Source organism: Natrix helvetica (assembly GCF_964273705.1).
Source record: "Natrix helvetica genome assembly, chromosome: Z".
In the NCBI taxonomy this organism is placed as follows: domain Eukaryota; kingdom Metazoa; phylum Chordata; class Lepidosauria; order Squamata; family Natricidae; genus Natrix; species Natrix helvetica.
Window position 1 is genome coordinate 112843163 of NC_138554.1, and position 17246 is coordinate 112860408.

The following is a 17246-nucleotide window of genomic DNA, read 5'->3' on the forward strand; positions in this document are numbered from 1 at the left end:
TCTTTTGGGAAGATTTTCCTTTTAACATTGGTTCCAATTTGGTGCCATCTGCACAGCAGGACAGCACAACTGTGCAATGTGTCTTCTCATGTTCTGTAGTTTTTACAGTTATATTTTTGGCACCATCAACAGTCCTGTTTGATGGCACATCAAAAATTAGTGGGACTTAACCCCGATCTGGCCAATCTCAAAATTATTTCTCCTCCTGGAATCTACCACAAAAGTATGAAAAGACAGAATCTTAGCCTCATACTCCTTTGGCATTCTTTGCGCAATTCTAGTTTTGGTGCGCATAGCAAGGCCATATTCCACTAAAATCCTGAATGTCTTTCCATGTAGCAATGCGTTTGGCTTCGTACATCACCATTTTTGTGGTGACTGCGAAGCCACTTTTCCGGTGACCTGGGATCCAGTCTCTCATTTCCTCCTCTAACTGTGGCCACTTTACAGGAAGCCCACGAAAGTTGTGCTTGCTTTTATCTTTTACCTTTTGCAGCTTATCCACCTGTTTCTTCCACTCTCTTATCATCTTTTCATTTGGAGGTGGTCCAAAATGTTTCTCTGCTGCTCTGTTTCCATGTTCCTCAGCATATTTCAAGACTTCCAGCTTGAAAGAGATTGTATATGCCTGCCTTTTTGGCTTTGACATTCTACAAGAAAGAACAATAATGTGTCATTTATAACAATACAGTGCACTGTAGCTGAAACCACATTCATACACACACATTAGATCATTACACCCTCCCCCTAAATAATATGCCTTAGCCTTAACCCCAACCCCAACCTGCAAACAGGCAATAAGCCTTAAATCTTAAACCAATAAGACAAACCCATTACAAGTGCTGACAGCTTTAAGACCTGTGGACTTCAACTCCCAGAATTCCTCCGCCAGTCATGTTACCCCAGGATTTCTGGAACTTACTGGTAAAGTCCACAAGTTTTACAGCTGCCACATTTGAAGACCCTAGCCATCTCTAACCAGTGCTTACCTGTGTGGTGTCTCAGGAGCAAATGGCAGGCTTCTCTAGGCAGCTTTGTCTGGGGCATCAGCCAGGAAGCAGATGAGGCAGGCGGCTTATCCAGGCAGCGGTGGGGCGGTGGCTTTAAATTTTGCCCGGGAGCAGATCAGGTGATTGTGGGGGGAATAGGTAGGTGAAAGGACTTTACCCTAGGTTCAGAGCTGGAAGGGACCAAATCTGCCCTGACTTGGGTTGAGATTAGTGCTTGGCAAACATCTTGCTTTATGACCTTATCACTTAGCAATCAAATCACAACCATTTGTGATTGTATGTTGAGGAATATTTGCACTCAAATATATTTTCTTATGTGTAAATTTTGCTGTGATAATTATTTTAAAGTGATTTTAATTGATACCTGGAGGTACTTCATATTAGTTAAAAGAAAAGAAATTTATTAGTGACATGGAACAAATGACAGCCACAGCAGGAGGGGAAAATAAATTATTCTAGGATGAGTTGGACATCTGTTGCCCAGTTAATTATCTATTCAATAGAACAGTAACACTGAAAAATGTTATATTCAGCTGCAGGAACTGAAAATTAGATGTTCTATCCCTTCTTTTTTTTAAAAAAAAACATTTTTTATTGTTGAAAGAGTGAAATACAAAAGAGAAAAAGAAAAACAGATACTGAATATTGATTAAAATATTATGAAAATATTTTTGGACACATAATCTACTTTTCCCTTTTATTTGTATATCTATACCTTATATTGAACATTAAAGGTTGTTGCTATTTTCTATTTAAATCCTAGAAATCATATTCCAGGTGTCTAAGTTTGTCTTTCTGTGCAATGTGCTGCTTGAATCTGATTGCAAAATTCCATTACAGATAGATGCTGTCAATTTTCATTGTAGCACGTTCATCAATTCTACTTTCCCAATCTAATGTTGTCAGCAAGGTTTCTCTTTTACAGCATTGTTGCCAATATAATAAATTGTAATATGTTTCATTTATTAATTTTCTAATTTATTAATATATGATTTCCTGAATTATATCTAATAAAATATCTGTGACTTCAGTTTCAATAGGGTTTTTAAAAAAATATTTTGATCAGTTTGTTTCTAGTATTTCTGAGGTTTTTTTTCATTGCCAATACATATGTTCAAATGTTCAAATGTTCAAACTTGTTATGGCATTTCCAATATTTGTGTTTATATGCTTTTTCTGTCTTACAATACAATAGTAGGGTTGGAAGGGACCTTGGAGGCCTTCTAGTCCAACCCCCTGCCTAGGCAGGAAACCCTATACCGTTTCAGGCAAATGGCTATCCAACATCTTCTTAAAGATGTCTTGATGATTAGTGACAGGGTTATGAACCATCTATAAATATATATTATTCATTTATTCATTTATTTAACAAATTTACATGACTGCCTAGCTCAGAGGTGACTCTGAGCAGTCACATGCAGTGAGATAGGCACAAACTCTTAAAAACCCAAGCTCTTAAAAAATAAATAAGAGCAAGATTGAGGGATAAAAACATCTAACTAAACACAGTAATCATACAGCTTTCCTAATTAGATCCCCAAAGATCACATTTTCAGGGCCCTTTGTAAATATTTAATAGTATATATTTAAATAATATATACATATTTATTGTTATTGTTGTTAGTTACAAAGTCGTGTCTGACCCATCATGGCCCCATAGACAACGTTCCTCCAGGCCTTCCTATCCTCTACCATCCTCTGGTGTCCATTTAAGCTCAATTATATTTATATATTTATTAAAATATGCATTATGAACTTTTATAACAAATTTCCCTTATATTATAGCCTAGATGAAATTTGTTTTCATAATTTGTCCCAATTTGAAAATTAACAGTTAAAAGCTTGACAAAGTAAATAATTCCTGGATTATGATTCAGGCTTTCCAGATTTTAATACAGCCATAATAAAGCCATGTCTCTAAAGCCATAATATATATTTCAATGAACATGTAATATATGATAAATATAAGTGATACAAACAGATTTTCAGATTGATGATCACATTTTTGTAACATTGTAAACAGTATATTACGCTGTACATTATACCGGGAATCCCCCCCCCCATCCCTCCCAGAAATTGTAACAAAACAAAAACTACTTTACAAAAATTATATGAGTAATTTCAGGATCATAAGGTACTCCAAGAATATGGCAAACACTGGTATTGCCAAAGAGCTGCAAAAAAAATGGAAAGTAATTTGTTTTTAAGAACAGTAGCTTCCTAGTAAAGCAAATGTACTGCATTTTAATCTAATGACAACTATAATATATCTTCAACTCAAACATATTTCTCTGTTATATGATAGACAGAGTCAAGAAGTGAGTGGAAAGGCTAGCATGAATCTTCAAACAATACCGAAGCAGCCATTACCCCTATCGTTATTCGGATGATATATGCATTTCATGATATCATACACTGAGATGCTCTATTGCTTTAGGCTAGGTTATGAAGCAGAGATGACTTTAATTTTGTGTGCTTAAAGAAAGATAATTATGCCTTCCCAAAAATACAGCTTAGGATCTGTAATTGGGGTCTTGTGCGCCTTATGGAAATAATACAGAATTACTGTATTTTGAAATTGTGCAGTGTGTTTCATAAGGCTTTCTAACATGTTTTAAATCATTTTGAATTATTATAAAGTCTTAATCAAATCTTTTACATGGAGGACAAGATTTCTATGTGAAGTACAATCACAGATGTTTCTCATTAAAAAGGCAGGTAGTTGTCAATGGAAAGCAGTGGTGGGTTTCAATTTTTTTTAGAACCTATTCTGTAGGTGTGGCCTGTTTTGTGGGAGTGGCTTGGTGGTCATGTGACTGGGTGGGAGTGGCTTGGCAGTTATGTGACCGGGTGGGAGTAGCTTGGCAGTTTGGTGACTGTGTGGGATTGGCCAAGTCGATGTCACTGAATTCTTTGCCCCAAAGAATGACCTACAAAAAGAAGATATAAAAAAGCAAATTTATTATTTTGTGCACTTACTATTTAAATAAGAATAAAATAAGTACACAAAACAATAAAACAGCTACTTACGGAGGAAATATAGACCTTGCTGGTCTTCAACATCACCTTACACACACACTTCCAGCGCCTCTGCCTCTTCCTTCTTCCTGGATTCATTCAGACGTTTTTAAGACTCACAGCCTGTGCACACGCATACATTCCAGCCCTTCTGCCTCTTCTCTCTTCCTGGATTCACTCAGACATCTTTAAAACTCACAGCCTGTGCACACGCACATACTTCCAGCCCCTCTGCCTCTTCCCTCTTCCTGGATTCACTCAGATACAATACAATAGCAGAGTTTGAAGGGACCTTGGAGGTTTTCTAGTCCAACCCTCTGCCTAGGCAAGAAACCTTATACCATTTCAGACAAATAGCTATCCAACATCTTAAAGACTTCCAGTGTTGGGGCATTCACAACTTCTGGAGGCAAGCTGTTCCACTGATTAATTGTTCTAACTGTCAGGAAGTTTCTCCTCAGTTCTAAGTTGCTTCTCTCCTTGATTAGTTTCCACCCATTGCTTCTTGTTCTACCCTCAGGTGCCTTGGAAAATAGTTTGACTCCCTCTTCTTTGTGGCAACCTCTGAGATATTGGAACACTGCTATCATGTCTCCCCTAGTCCTTCTTTCTATTAAACTAGAAATATCAAGTTCCTGCAACCGTTCTTCATATGTTTTAGTCTCCAGTCCCCTAATCATCTTTGTTGCTCTTCTCTGCACTCTTTCTAGAGTCTCCACATCTTTTCTTCATCGTGGTGACCAAAACTGAATGCAGTATTCCAAGTCTGGCCTTACTAAAGCATTATAAAGTGGTATTAACACTTCACGTGATCTTGATTCTATCCCTCTGTTGATGCAGCCTAGAACTGTGTTGGCTTTTTTGGCAGCTGCTGCACACTGCTGGCTCATATTTAAATGGTTGCCCACTAAGATTCCAAGATCCCTTTCACAATTAGTACTACTGAGCAAGGTATCACCTATACTGTACCTGTCATTTTTTTTGTTGCCTAAATGTAGAACCTTACTCTTTTCACCATTGAATTTCATTTTATTAGATAGTGCCCAATGTTCAAGTTTGTCAAGATCTTTCTGCATCTTAAGCCTATCTTCTGGAGTGTTGGCTATTCCTGCCAGCTTGGTGTCATCTGCAAATTTGATGAGTTCCCCATTTATTCCCTCATCCAAATCATTGATGAAGATGTTGAAGAGTACTGGGCCCAAAACAGAACCTTGGGGTACTTCACTGCATACCTCCCTCCATGTAGATGCAGTTCCATTGAGGACTACATGTTGAGTGCGGTTGGTCAGCCAGTTACGAATCCATCTGGTGGTGATGCTGTCCAACCCACATTCTTCTACTTTATCTAGTAGTAGGTTATGGTCTACCTTATCAAATGCCTTACTGAAGTCCAAGCAAACTATATTGTCGGCATTCCTCTGGTCCACTAATTTTGTCACTTTGTCAAAGAATGTAATAAGATTAGTCTGGCATGATCTGTTTTTGACAAACCCATGTTGGCTTTTGGCTATTACTTTGTTTGCTTGTATTTGTTCGCTAATTCGTTGCTTGATTATCTTTTCCAGAATCTTTCCTGTTTTTAAGACTCACAGCCTGTGCACAACACGCACTCTTCCAGCCCCTCTGCCTCTTCCTGGATTCACTCAGACGTTTTTAAAACTCACAGCCTGTGCACAGCACATACTCTTCCAGCCCCTCTGCCTCTTCCCTCTTTCTGGATTCACTCAGACATTTTTAAAACTCACAGTCTGTGCACACACACACGCGCGCGCACACACACACACACACACTCACACATTTCCAGGCTCTCTGCCTCTTCCCTCTTCCTGGATTCACTCAGATGTTTTTAAAAGAGTGGAAGAGTGTGTGCTGTGCACAGACTGTGGGTTTTAAAAACATCTGAGTGAATCCAGAAAGAGGGAAGAGGCAGAGGGGCTGGAAGCGTGTGTTCCTATAGTATCTTCCAGCCCCTCTGCCTCTTCCCTCTTCCTGAATTCACTCAGACATTTTTTAAAACCCACAGCCTGTGCGCACGCACGCACACACACACACACACACACACACACTCCTAGCAGCCCCTCTACTTCTTCCCTCTTCTCCAACATCCTCCCCAACCCCACCCCAGCCACTTACCAGTTCTTTCTTCTTCTGGTTCTTCTTCTGAGAACTTTTCAGCAGATGGTGAGGATGGGCGGGGCGAGTGAAGGAGCGAATGAGAGGAGGGAGCATTCCAGTATGGGGTCTCCTGACCAACGGGTATGGGAAAGCATGCTAAATTTCACCATCCGATACAGCCGTACTGGTCCGTATCGGCTGAAACCCACCCCTGATCGAAAGCCTATATCTGAGATTTGGAGAGTCATTACTAAAGCAGATAATATCATGACAAATGTATGTATAGATGACCTTGCATATATAGAATTCCCCACATCTACATACAGAAACTTCTTGCTTTCATAATAGGACTTCTTTGAACACTGGCAATGGAATGGTTCTCTTCTACTATACTGAAGAAGTGGTACAGATTAGCTTAGGACATGCAATTTTCTCTATCGCTTATTATCTTGCCGCATCTGTTTCCTTGACTAGTAGAAATCCAGCCTAGTTCTTTATGTATTACATAAATTAGATTTAGATTATGAATTGGAACTTGGCTCTTTCCTTGTTCCCTGCTTTACTGCCCTGAAATATTTCAATAAAACTGCATCATAAAAATAAGTATATATCTAAAAATGCTGGTTCTAATGAATGTATACTCATATCATAATAAGTGCCACAAGATTATATTATTAATTTTGCTTCTGTAGACTTATATTGGAATACTGAATGGAGAATATAATTTTTTTAAAATACAAGTTAACCCAAAGACCTAAAGAACCTTATAAAAGTATTCATGAGAACATTCTGGATATAATATTTATGTGTGAAAGAGTTTTTAAAAAGACAGGAATTCAAGAGGGTTTATATTTTTTTCTATATTTGGTGAAATACAAAGAGGTTTAATATTGAAAATAACATTGTTCCCTTAAAACCAGAGTATGAACATTAATTAAATTTAAAAAATGGAAGATGGGTTATAAGAAAAAATCCAAATTGTTTTGTTCTCAAATAATTTGTAACCTGAGTTTCTAGTTTCAGTGAGGGAACATTAAATACGGAATTGCTTGGTGGCTAATTCAGAGAAGCAAGATTAATGAATGCTAGATTTAAATGTTAGGAAATAAAATAAAGTTTCACCTTGAAAAAGCTATGAAGAAATAAGATTTGACATTTCCCTTTTCTGTCCCCTGGCAAAGACCCTGCCATTTTGATTTACAGGTTATTATCTTCAGGCTTGTGCTGACACTTAAAACTCTCTTTTTGGTCTAGAAAAATCCACAAAGCTTGGTATTACATATTCAAGCAGCCACTGCATTAATTTTTTTTAAACTGAAAAGCAAGCTATGAGATCATCATAGTTATAAAACTCTAAGAACTCATCCCAGTTATGTCCTTAGCCTTCCTGGAAATTAACTTTCTGGTGACAATATGAATATCTAAACATTAATAAATAAACTTTTGGTTTGAATTTTTTTTATTCTACTTATCTTTTCAGTTTGTAGTTTATTTTGGATTGCTATATTTTTAATCTGTTTCCCATTATTTTTAATCCTGCCATAATAACTTTATATTCATGCTAGGCTTTTGTTCTCCTATTCATTCAATTCATAGTAATCAAAAAAGTCTGTTACTGAGGTTAGTTTTTTTTCCTCTTCTGAACTTCTCATCTACCCCTTCAAAGCTTCTCCCAGTTTACCATGATTAAATCTATTCTACTTGATTTTTATATTTTGAAAGGTAAATGTAATATTGTTCTTTTTTGACAGATTTGTGGGAATATTTTTGGTTTTTCTGTTCTAGCTTAGAGAATCCTATACATTTTAATGCTAAATAATGCATTTCTAGCACTACAATTATTATAGTTCGTTAAGAATTGAGATAATTACACTTTAAAGAATAATGCTGCTTACTACCGTGTTTCCCCGAAAATAAGACAGGGTCTTATTTTCTTCTGACCCCCCAAAATAAGTGTGTGGCCTTATTTTCAGGGAAGTTTTATTATTGCTTTTAAAAACTTTTTTTTTGCTTTTAGCACTGGGTTTAGTAGCTCAAATATGATTCATTATACATTTTGTCCATGCCATAAATAATTATTTATTATAGGGTTTCAGATTCCATTATATTATAGTACTAGAAATTTCCCCATTTTTTTTACCTTCAGCTTAAAGATAGGAACTGGATACACATATGAAACTGTTTTCAAACTTTAAATTCAATTTTCATTGTTAAATAAGTTTTACAATACAATACAATACAATAGCAGAGTTGGAAGGGACATTGAAGGTCTTCTAGTCCAACCCCCTGCCTAGGCAGGAAACCCTATACCGTTTCAGACAAATGGCTATCCAACATCTTCTTAAAGACTTCCAGTGTTGGGGCATTCACAACTTCTGGAGGCAAGCTGTTCCACTGATTAATTGTTCTAACTGTCAGGAAGTTTCTCCTCAGTTTTAAGTTGCTTCTCTCCTTGATTAGTTTCCACCCATTGCTTCTTGTTCTACCCTCAGGTGCCTTGGAAAATAGTTTGACTCCCTCTTCTTTGTGGCAACCCCTGAGATATTGGAACACTGCTATCATGTCTCCCCTAGTCCTTCTTTCTATTAAACTAGACATACCCAGTTCCTGCAACCGTTCTTCATATGTTTTAGTCTCCAGTCCCCTAATCATCTTTGTTGCTCTTCTCTATACTCTTTCTAGAGTCTCCACATCTTTTCTACATTGTGGCGACCAAAACTGAATGCAGTATTCCAAGTGTGGCCTTACCAAGGCATTATAAAGTGGTATTAACACTTCACGTGATCTTGATGCTATCCCTCAGTTTATGCAGCCTAGAACTGTGTTGGCTTTTTTGGCAGTTGCTGCACATTGCTGGCTCATATTTAAATGGTTGTCCACTAGGATTTAAGAAGCATAGGAAGCACTACTTCCCACCAAATTCTATTTAGGTCTTATTTTGTTTGCTGGACAAAATATCAAGCACTATTGCAGCGCAAAGGATAGGGTAAAAAAGAAAGAAAAGCATCTGCTTCCAACTTTTTTTTAGCATAGGAGAATAAAATGTTAACATTACAGTCTCAACTTTTTACCCTCACATGCTTAATATGTTCTAGCCATAACAACAAACTTATCTAATCAGCAAAATCCAAGTTTCATTTTTTCCCTAACTCAAGTACAAAAACTAGCAGTAGTTTCCAAATAGAAACAAAGTTCGAAAGTTCTTTTCTCTGATTAAAGCAGTTAATGTAGCCATCTGTGCAAGTTCCATTACTTTTTCCAGCCATTCATTGTGGGTATTAAAGTAACTTTCCATCATTGTGCAGAAAGCATTATTACTTCAATCAACATATATAATAGCAACATTCCAGATTTTTTTCAAGTTCTTTGAAGTCCATTAAGATTGAAATGAAAGTCTCTGGTCATTTACTTTAAGAATCTTCTGTATAAAATTATGAATCTTACCCCAATATTGCTTTATCACAAGTCCACCAAAGATGGTAAAAGGTCCTTCTTTTCATTTACATTTCCAACATACATTTGAATTTTATGTAATTTATATATTTTTGACAATTTATTGGATGTTAAACATTACATGATTTTAAATTACAATGTAATATAAATTTAAAACCCTTTGTCCACAGGTTTTCCCATTGTTTAAGCATTATATATATATATTATATCCAAAATTCTTTGAATATAAATTTTTAAATCTAATTTAAACCTTTCTTTCAGTTTTAATTATGCAAACTAGTAATAGATGTGTCCTTATAATTCTAACACTTCTTTGAACTTCAGAGCGAGTGCCAACCATTTTAAACCCCTTATACTGAAAATTCCTCAGCTACACATCCCTGCTATAAAGTTTCATGAGACTTTGGAATAAAAGTCTGAAAGAAAAATGGTCCATTAAAAACAAATGGGGAGAGGGATAAATTCCCCTTAGCTTTAATCTTTTTAGGAATTTTGGAGCACCGTTTTCAGAAAAAAAATATGCTCAGAATACTTTTTATATTATCTTAATATACTGTTTATAATATCTTAAGCTAACAGCAAATATGTTCCTGAACAGATGTTTGTCAGCTGTGAAATCTAATGTTTCATGCATTTTGATTAAGGACTTTCAAAACAAAACATGGTAAGTGGGAGATGAAAAACAAAAGCTAAACAAATAGTTTCTAGGCAAGCACATTTTTTTTGCCAACATCTAATAGTTTAAATCGTTCAATATCTTAACTGTATGGTAGAGTTGCAGCAGTGTTGTGTTCTGGTATGTCATATGGACATTATAAAATAGATATTTGACAAGGCGTAGATAAGATTATGTTTTTCAGGAGGCTGAAAAAAAGAGCCATATTTATCATCTTGTCCCAGTTGTCAAGGTAACCATGTTTCCTTATTGAGTATTATTCCTAGTAGGGAGCCTAAATTCTTGCCTAATTCTTGCTAGTTATTACATTTTTCAGTTCATTGTATATCATTTACTTCAACAAGATCCACTGCTTCCATGAATTAATGTAATGACTAACACATGAACATGCAAACTGCTGAATTTATCATGAGATGAGATGGATGGAAAGAAGTTAATGCCCTGTTAAACACTAACATATACTGAATCTTTTCTGGAATAATGTCTTCATTCTGAAGGCCAATCTCAAAGAAATATAAGCAGACTTAAGCAGTTTCATGAGAGAGAGTAGTGGAGTTGATATTTTACTTTTGGTAACAGTGCAGAATACACTAGAATTTTCAATAGATGTCCTAGTTCCAGAACCAAAATTACTCCGAAAAACTTGCATTCTATGAATTATTTTAATATATTTAAGAAGATTCTAGGTATCCTTTTATAGAATCACTTTGCTTGCTAAGATTAACGAATTAACTTAATTAAAAATGAATAGGATAGGATAGAATAGAATAACAGAATTGAAAGGGACCTTGGAGGTCTTCTAGTCCAACCCCCGCTCAGGCAGGAAACTCTATATCATTTCAGACAAATGGTTGTCCAAACTCTTCTTAAAACTTCCAGTGTTGGAAAATTCACAACTTTTGGAAGCAAGTTGCTCCATTCGTTAATTGTTCTGTCAGGAAATTTCTTCTTAGTTCTAGAATTCTTTTCTCCTTGATTAGTTTCCAGCCATTGCTTCTTTTCCTGCCTTCAGGTGCTTTGGAGAATAGCTTGATCCCCTCTTCTTTGTGGCAACTCCTGAGATATTGGAACACTACTATCATGATATCCCTAGTTCTTTAAGTTATATGTTCACAGGAAAATTAGTCATGATGTAAAGAAACTTTTGCTACAATAATTGAATACAATTGATACGGAACAATTCAAGTTTTTTGAAACGTGTAGAAATATTTGTACAGTAATACTTGTTTACATATTTGCAACTCTTTTCTGTAATGGAAAAGAAGTTTACAGATCGTTAATAGACTTTGCTAATGATTTAGCTCTGACTATCAGTAGTCCTTGACTTACAGCAGTTCATATAGTTACAACATCATTGATAAAAGTGACTTATGACTGTTTTTTACATTTACAATCATTGCAGCATCCCGATGGTCATGTGATCAAAATTCAGACGCTTGGCAACTGACTCATATTTATAACGGTTGCGGTGTCTCAGGTTTATGGGATCATCTTTTATGACCTTCTGACAATCAAAGTCGATGGAGAAGCCATATTCTCTTAACAACCGTGTTACTAATATAACAACTGCAGTCAGTCACTTAACAGCCGTAGCAAAAACTGTTGTAAAATGGGGCAAGATTCACTTAACAACTGTTTTGCTTAGCATTTTGGGCTCACTTTTTTGTGGTCAAGGATCACCTATACCAACTTCAGCAAATTGCCAAAGATTTGTGAACCATCTTATTTTAATAATTCATTTTTATTCATGTTAATAAGTTTCGTAATTTATATAGCTCATATTTCATTAAGCAGATCTTCAGACATTTAAACTAATTGCAAAAAATATTTTTTGTTTTAAAGAGGTCACTCCCTATGTCATGCCAAATATGACCTTTGGCTCTGCTTATTTGGAATTATGGGAAGTGCAGTTCATGAGTCAATAAATTTCAAGGGCATCAAACTAGGAAAGGATGTTTCTCAACAATGTTTGCCCGAAGGACATCATCTGATGCTTTTCACTTCATGCTACATTGTTCAGATAAGACTTTCAAGTAGTGCCTAAATAAGGAAGAAACCCTCAGTGAGATGAAGCTGGCCATGACACCAGAGTGACACACGGAATTCAAATGGTGCAGAGTATAAACTGCTTTATTACTGAACCTTTCCATCTTTCTAAAAGAACAAAAAATCAGAATGACTTTTCAGGAATCTACAAAGAACGAAAATGAGGAAATGGTGGAGGATGAAGAAGAGGAGGATGCAACAGTAGGTGGCTGTAATCTATTTTGTGAAGTGTGAAAAGATTTATTTTACGATTTGTACTCACTTTTGGAAATGCTTTCCACATAGGTGTTCCTTAAACCCGTCATTGATGATAAAAACATGGAACTTGCAAAAAAGTGCACAGAGATAATAAGTAATGTAAGTAAGTTTTTCCGTGGTAGTTTAATTCATTATATAACATTTCTACCCTGCTGATATTTAGATATGTAAACATTGCTTCAAATATATTTGTTGCTCTAAGAAGAAATGAACAAAATTGATACTGAAAATGTATTTTATTTTATTTATTCATCAATGAAAATTATAAATTCAGAAAAGCAAAATGAAAAAATGTGACAGGAATGATAGGCATGTTAGTGTTCTTACACATGCCAATTTAGCAACCTTTTACATATGCAACAAGGTATGTATACTTTGAATGTATTATTCCCTAATATTGTGGAATTGGACATATCCTTTTAACCTTTTCCTTTCCCTTTCCCATGATCCTACCCTACCCTGCCCTACCCTGCCCTATCCTATCCTATCCTATCCTATCCTATCCTATCCTATCCTATCCTATCCTATCCTAATAAAGGATTATTCAAAATATATTGGCATATAATTATTTTGGGATCTTTTTGGCTGAAGAGGAAGATATGTAAAATATTCTTAGGTATTTTAAGAATTCTGATTTCTAGATCTTTGCAGTTATCTCCTTTTGGCCAGTTGTATTTTTAATTTAATTGTTTTTCCTGATTATATCATTTTAAAAAAATATAAAATTTTAAATTGTCATTGTTGTATTGTAATCTTACATTTGATGTATTTAATTTAGACATAGTCAAGAGAACCTTTGTTCCTGTCAGTTTTAGTAAACTATTTGGATAAGTTTTAAAATAATTCAAATTCTTTCATAATTTTCCTTTAATGAATATTGCAGAATTAAGAGATGAATGCATTCCTTCAATTTTTTGTCTAACCTGCTTAATTTTAGTTTAATTTTCTTATGTTTTATTGTTGTTACTTGATTAATTGGGAACGCTTTAGCAAATTATAAAGTATCATTGCCAGGTACTCTTATGTTTGGTTTCTGCCATATTGCTTTGGCTTTTTGCTATTTTGAGCTGTTTGTAATTTATCTTTGTAAGAAAGAGAATTGATTTATATCGACTCCAGCTTTGTGACCCTCACTTAGCTAGAGCCAGAGCTGTACAAGTAATCCTTGATTTATGATCATTCGTTTAATGTTGGTTTGAAGTTGTAACTATTACACAATCCTTGTGGGTCATGTATTTGCAATTTGGTGCTTGACAAGTGGCTCACATTTACCACGTTCTTGAGGTCATGTGATTTGTGACCTTCCCAACTTGCTTCCAATAAGCAAAGTCAGTTGGGGAAACTGGATTCACTTAACAACCATGGTAAAATGGTCATAAACTTGGGTCTGGTCGCATAATGACTTGCGGACTTGAGGACTACCTTTACATGCATGCAGGAGGGAAGCAAGGGTGACAAGTGATAAAATAGTTGTACAATGTTGTATCACAGCTATGAAAAGACAGAGCTTGCAAGTGTGACATTGTAACACATCAATGTGGCATTACTGTGCTTCGGTAGACATAATCTGAATTATAATCTTTAATCTGAATTGCAGGGCTGCTAATGGTAATAGAGGAACAATAATGCCAACTTTTCTTGATAAAAATGTACTAAAAGCAACTTAATGCTTGTACTTTCTTCCTTCTCCTTTTAAATGTTCCATTAATTTAAATGGCAATTGCTTCAAATAATTCTGTACTTTAGTGAGCCTGGTAGGATAGTGATTGTTGTTCTTGCCTTTATTGCTTAAAAAGAAATGCAAGCTTGTCAGGACTAGTATGGATAATATGAAACAAATAATCACTTTTCATGAAGAGCTTTCTGCCCATAGGCCATTGATTTTTCCAAAGCTCTTTGCTCTGGCTTAATGGAGCTCTGTTGGATTTCAGCCAGCACAATCTAAGTGGTGGTCACAAAAATGTTAAGATGTCCTTGCTTACCCTCTCTTTTTTTTAGCACTGGCTCAAGCTTTGCCTCTTATTCTCTGAATGAGGTAGATTTAAGCCACAGGGCAAAATATGTTTCTTTAAAGTTCACCGTTAATCTAGATGTGAATTTAAAATATGCCTTGGTTTTCTTCCCCCACCCTGAGAGCACTACAATTAATATATTGTCATTGAATAGTAATACTAATGCATTGTACCTCAAGGACAAATGTCACATTTGCAGGATCTTGCTACTTATGTCAAAACGATGAAAGCTGTGTGGTAGCACAAGCTTCACCTCTTGTGTATGTATAAACAACACGCTAATGCATATATCGAAAGGGTGAGGCTTGAGTTGTAGTGTTGCAATATAGTCTTCCAATTTGAGCCCTCCTGTCACCTGCTGCAGGCGGTACTTCAAAGAAAGCAGAAAGTTTGAGTGAGGATTTATTTCTTACATTGAAGAAAGAGAAATGCTAGCAGTCCACACTCAGCTAGCATTGCACTAGCACCTAGTGGCTTTAAATATGTTTCAATTGCAGTGGAAGATTAATGCAATATAATAAATATTCCCTCTGTTAGTGCACTGCTCTATTTGATACAAATCATATATTTATTCTAGAATTGTGATTTTCAGTTTGTTAATAGGAAATAAGAAATAGGAACAAAGAAAGAGAATCCCATGAAGTCAGATATCCTCCTATCAAGGGACATATTACAGTAATCATATGCATGATTTAATATTAGGGTAATCCCCTTACAGCAATTCCTCTGAAATGCTTCACTGACACAGATAAAATGGCCATAATTATGAATATTTCACAGTGTCTGTCTATGTGAGCTTTCCTGTCATTTAAAATCTGTTAGCTGTTCTAAACTTGTGTGGTCTTGTAGTTATGTACATTTTTAAAGTTAAAATTAAATCATATTAAGCATTCTTCTTTCATTTTAATCAGGAATTATTAATCAAGATTATATTCCTTTTTTCTTTTTAGGTCCTGTCAAAATAAAAATTCCTTTTATTCTCTATTCCCTCTTTTAACCCACTTTTTAAAAATCCTCTTTAGGTCCGCTATAAAGAAGAATATGAAAAATCAAAAGGCAGATGGACACATGTGCCTGATACGCTACAGCTGACACATATGAAAAATATATCTGCTTTTATTTCTGATGTAAGGCAGAACATTTCCAATCTTCGTTTGTTATATTGATGGTTCTATGATTTACAAAGTAGCATTTATCACAGGAATGCAGTCCCTTTTCCTCTCTTCTCATATTTCTTTCATTATGCTCCTCCTGATTAAGTTCCAGCCTGTCAGGGGTCACACAGTTCATGGAATTACATTATGATACTATTTAGTCAATTTACTTTTATGACATGATGCCATCACTGAGACCAAAGTTAATATGGAATTAAAAAATTATGTTCAAGGCATGACCTGATAAGGATTGGAAGAGTGACAGTATTAGAAAATTTAGTCATCTGTAATTTCCCCCCACCCCTTACATTTAATTTAACTTTGGTATAGTGTTTTTTTAAAATTTAAAGTATTTTTGTTTCTGTTTATCAACCAACATTCCCTAACCGGATTGCATCATTGTTTAAAATATTTAAAGAATAAAATAATAAAGATGTAATTCATTTACTGATAAAAAAAGCTTTTCAAAGAAATGATCTAATTAATTAATATTATTTTGTTTTTAAGTGCATTAAAATGTTAAACTTAAAGATCTGCTATCTGATTTAAAAATTAGCTGCTGTGCGACACAATTTTAGTACATTCAGTTAAAATTCTAACAACTTAGATGGACCTTATGGAGCTGAGGTTTTAATATGGTATTAATTGATTAGGTAAGCAACTGGATTAAGAAAAACTCATGTTATGATGGCTGATTGAAATCATGAAATTGTTCTCAAAGGTAATTTTGAAAATTAGGAGACAAATTGGTTTAATTTTATTCATTATTTCACCATTATGAAAATGTAGCTTTTAAAAACAGAAACTCACCCAATTTGGCCTGCCCCAAAATCTAGGAAGGTCTATTTTTCTAAAACATTGGTTTTTAGCTTGTCAATTTTAAAATGTGTGGACTCAACTCTGAGAATTCTCCAAATAGCATGATTGGTTGGGGAATTCTTGGAACTGAAAACCAGAATCTTAACAAGGCTGAACAATACTTATCTAAACAGATTACTCCTTTAGTAGCAGAATGGGAACTGCAGAATCAAACCTGTTTTTATTCTAGATCCCAGCTAGGTAAACATCTATGTTTATATCTAATTTGTGAAAGATTTAACGTGAAAGTTTCTTATTGAATATCATCTTAATCTGCAAAAAAAAATTGTTACTTTATTTTTCTCTTGCCCTCTAGGCGAAGTACAAAGCAAAAGCTAAAAAAGAACTTACTAACTCATTCTATCAGCAAATGCCTGCTACAATTGATAGTGTATTTGCAAAAGAAATCATGAATCTTCAGAGCAAGGTAATTTTACAAACATGCAGCATAATATATTTCCTGGTATGTTACCTTTTCTACCTTTTCTTAAAAAAACACTAAACACAGCATTAATTGAAAAGCACCAAATCCTTTTTAATAATGGAAGCTGCTTTGGTAATTTCCACAGGGAGAAATTAAAAAAATTGAGAAATTAAGTGCTATGTATACCAATTTGAATTCCTGGAGGAAAAGCAGGAATTTATC

General features: G+C 35.1%; 1 protein-coding gene across 8 annotated transcripts in view; it reads left to right on the plus strand.

Moving 5' to 3' along the window:
• The window catches only part of NEBL (nebulette), a 182281-nt gene that overhangs the window by 96561 nt on the left and 68474 nt on the right, over positions 1-17246 (plus strand). For 4 of the 8 annotated variants that reach the window (XM_081971688.1, XM_081971689.1, XM_081971691.1 and 1 more), the window contains exons 6-8: positions 12604-12675; positions 15611-15715; positions 16917-17027. The exons of 3 other annotated variants lie outside the window; for them this stretch is intronic. In XM_081971688.1, the coding sequence (XP_081827814.1) occupies positions 12604-12675; positions 15611-15715; positions 16917-17027 (288 nt within the window). Of the gene's footprint in view, positions 1-12097; positions 12520-12603; positions 12676-15610; positions 15716-16916; positions 17028-17246 lie in introns of those variants that run through there. One more of the 8 variants, XM_081971690.1, reaches the window with a different exon arrangement.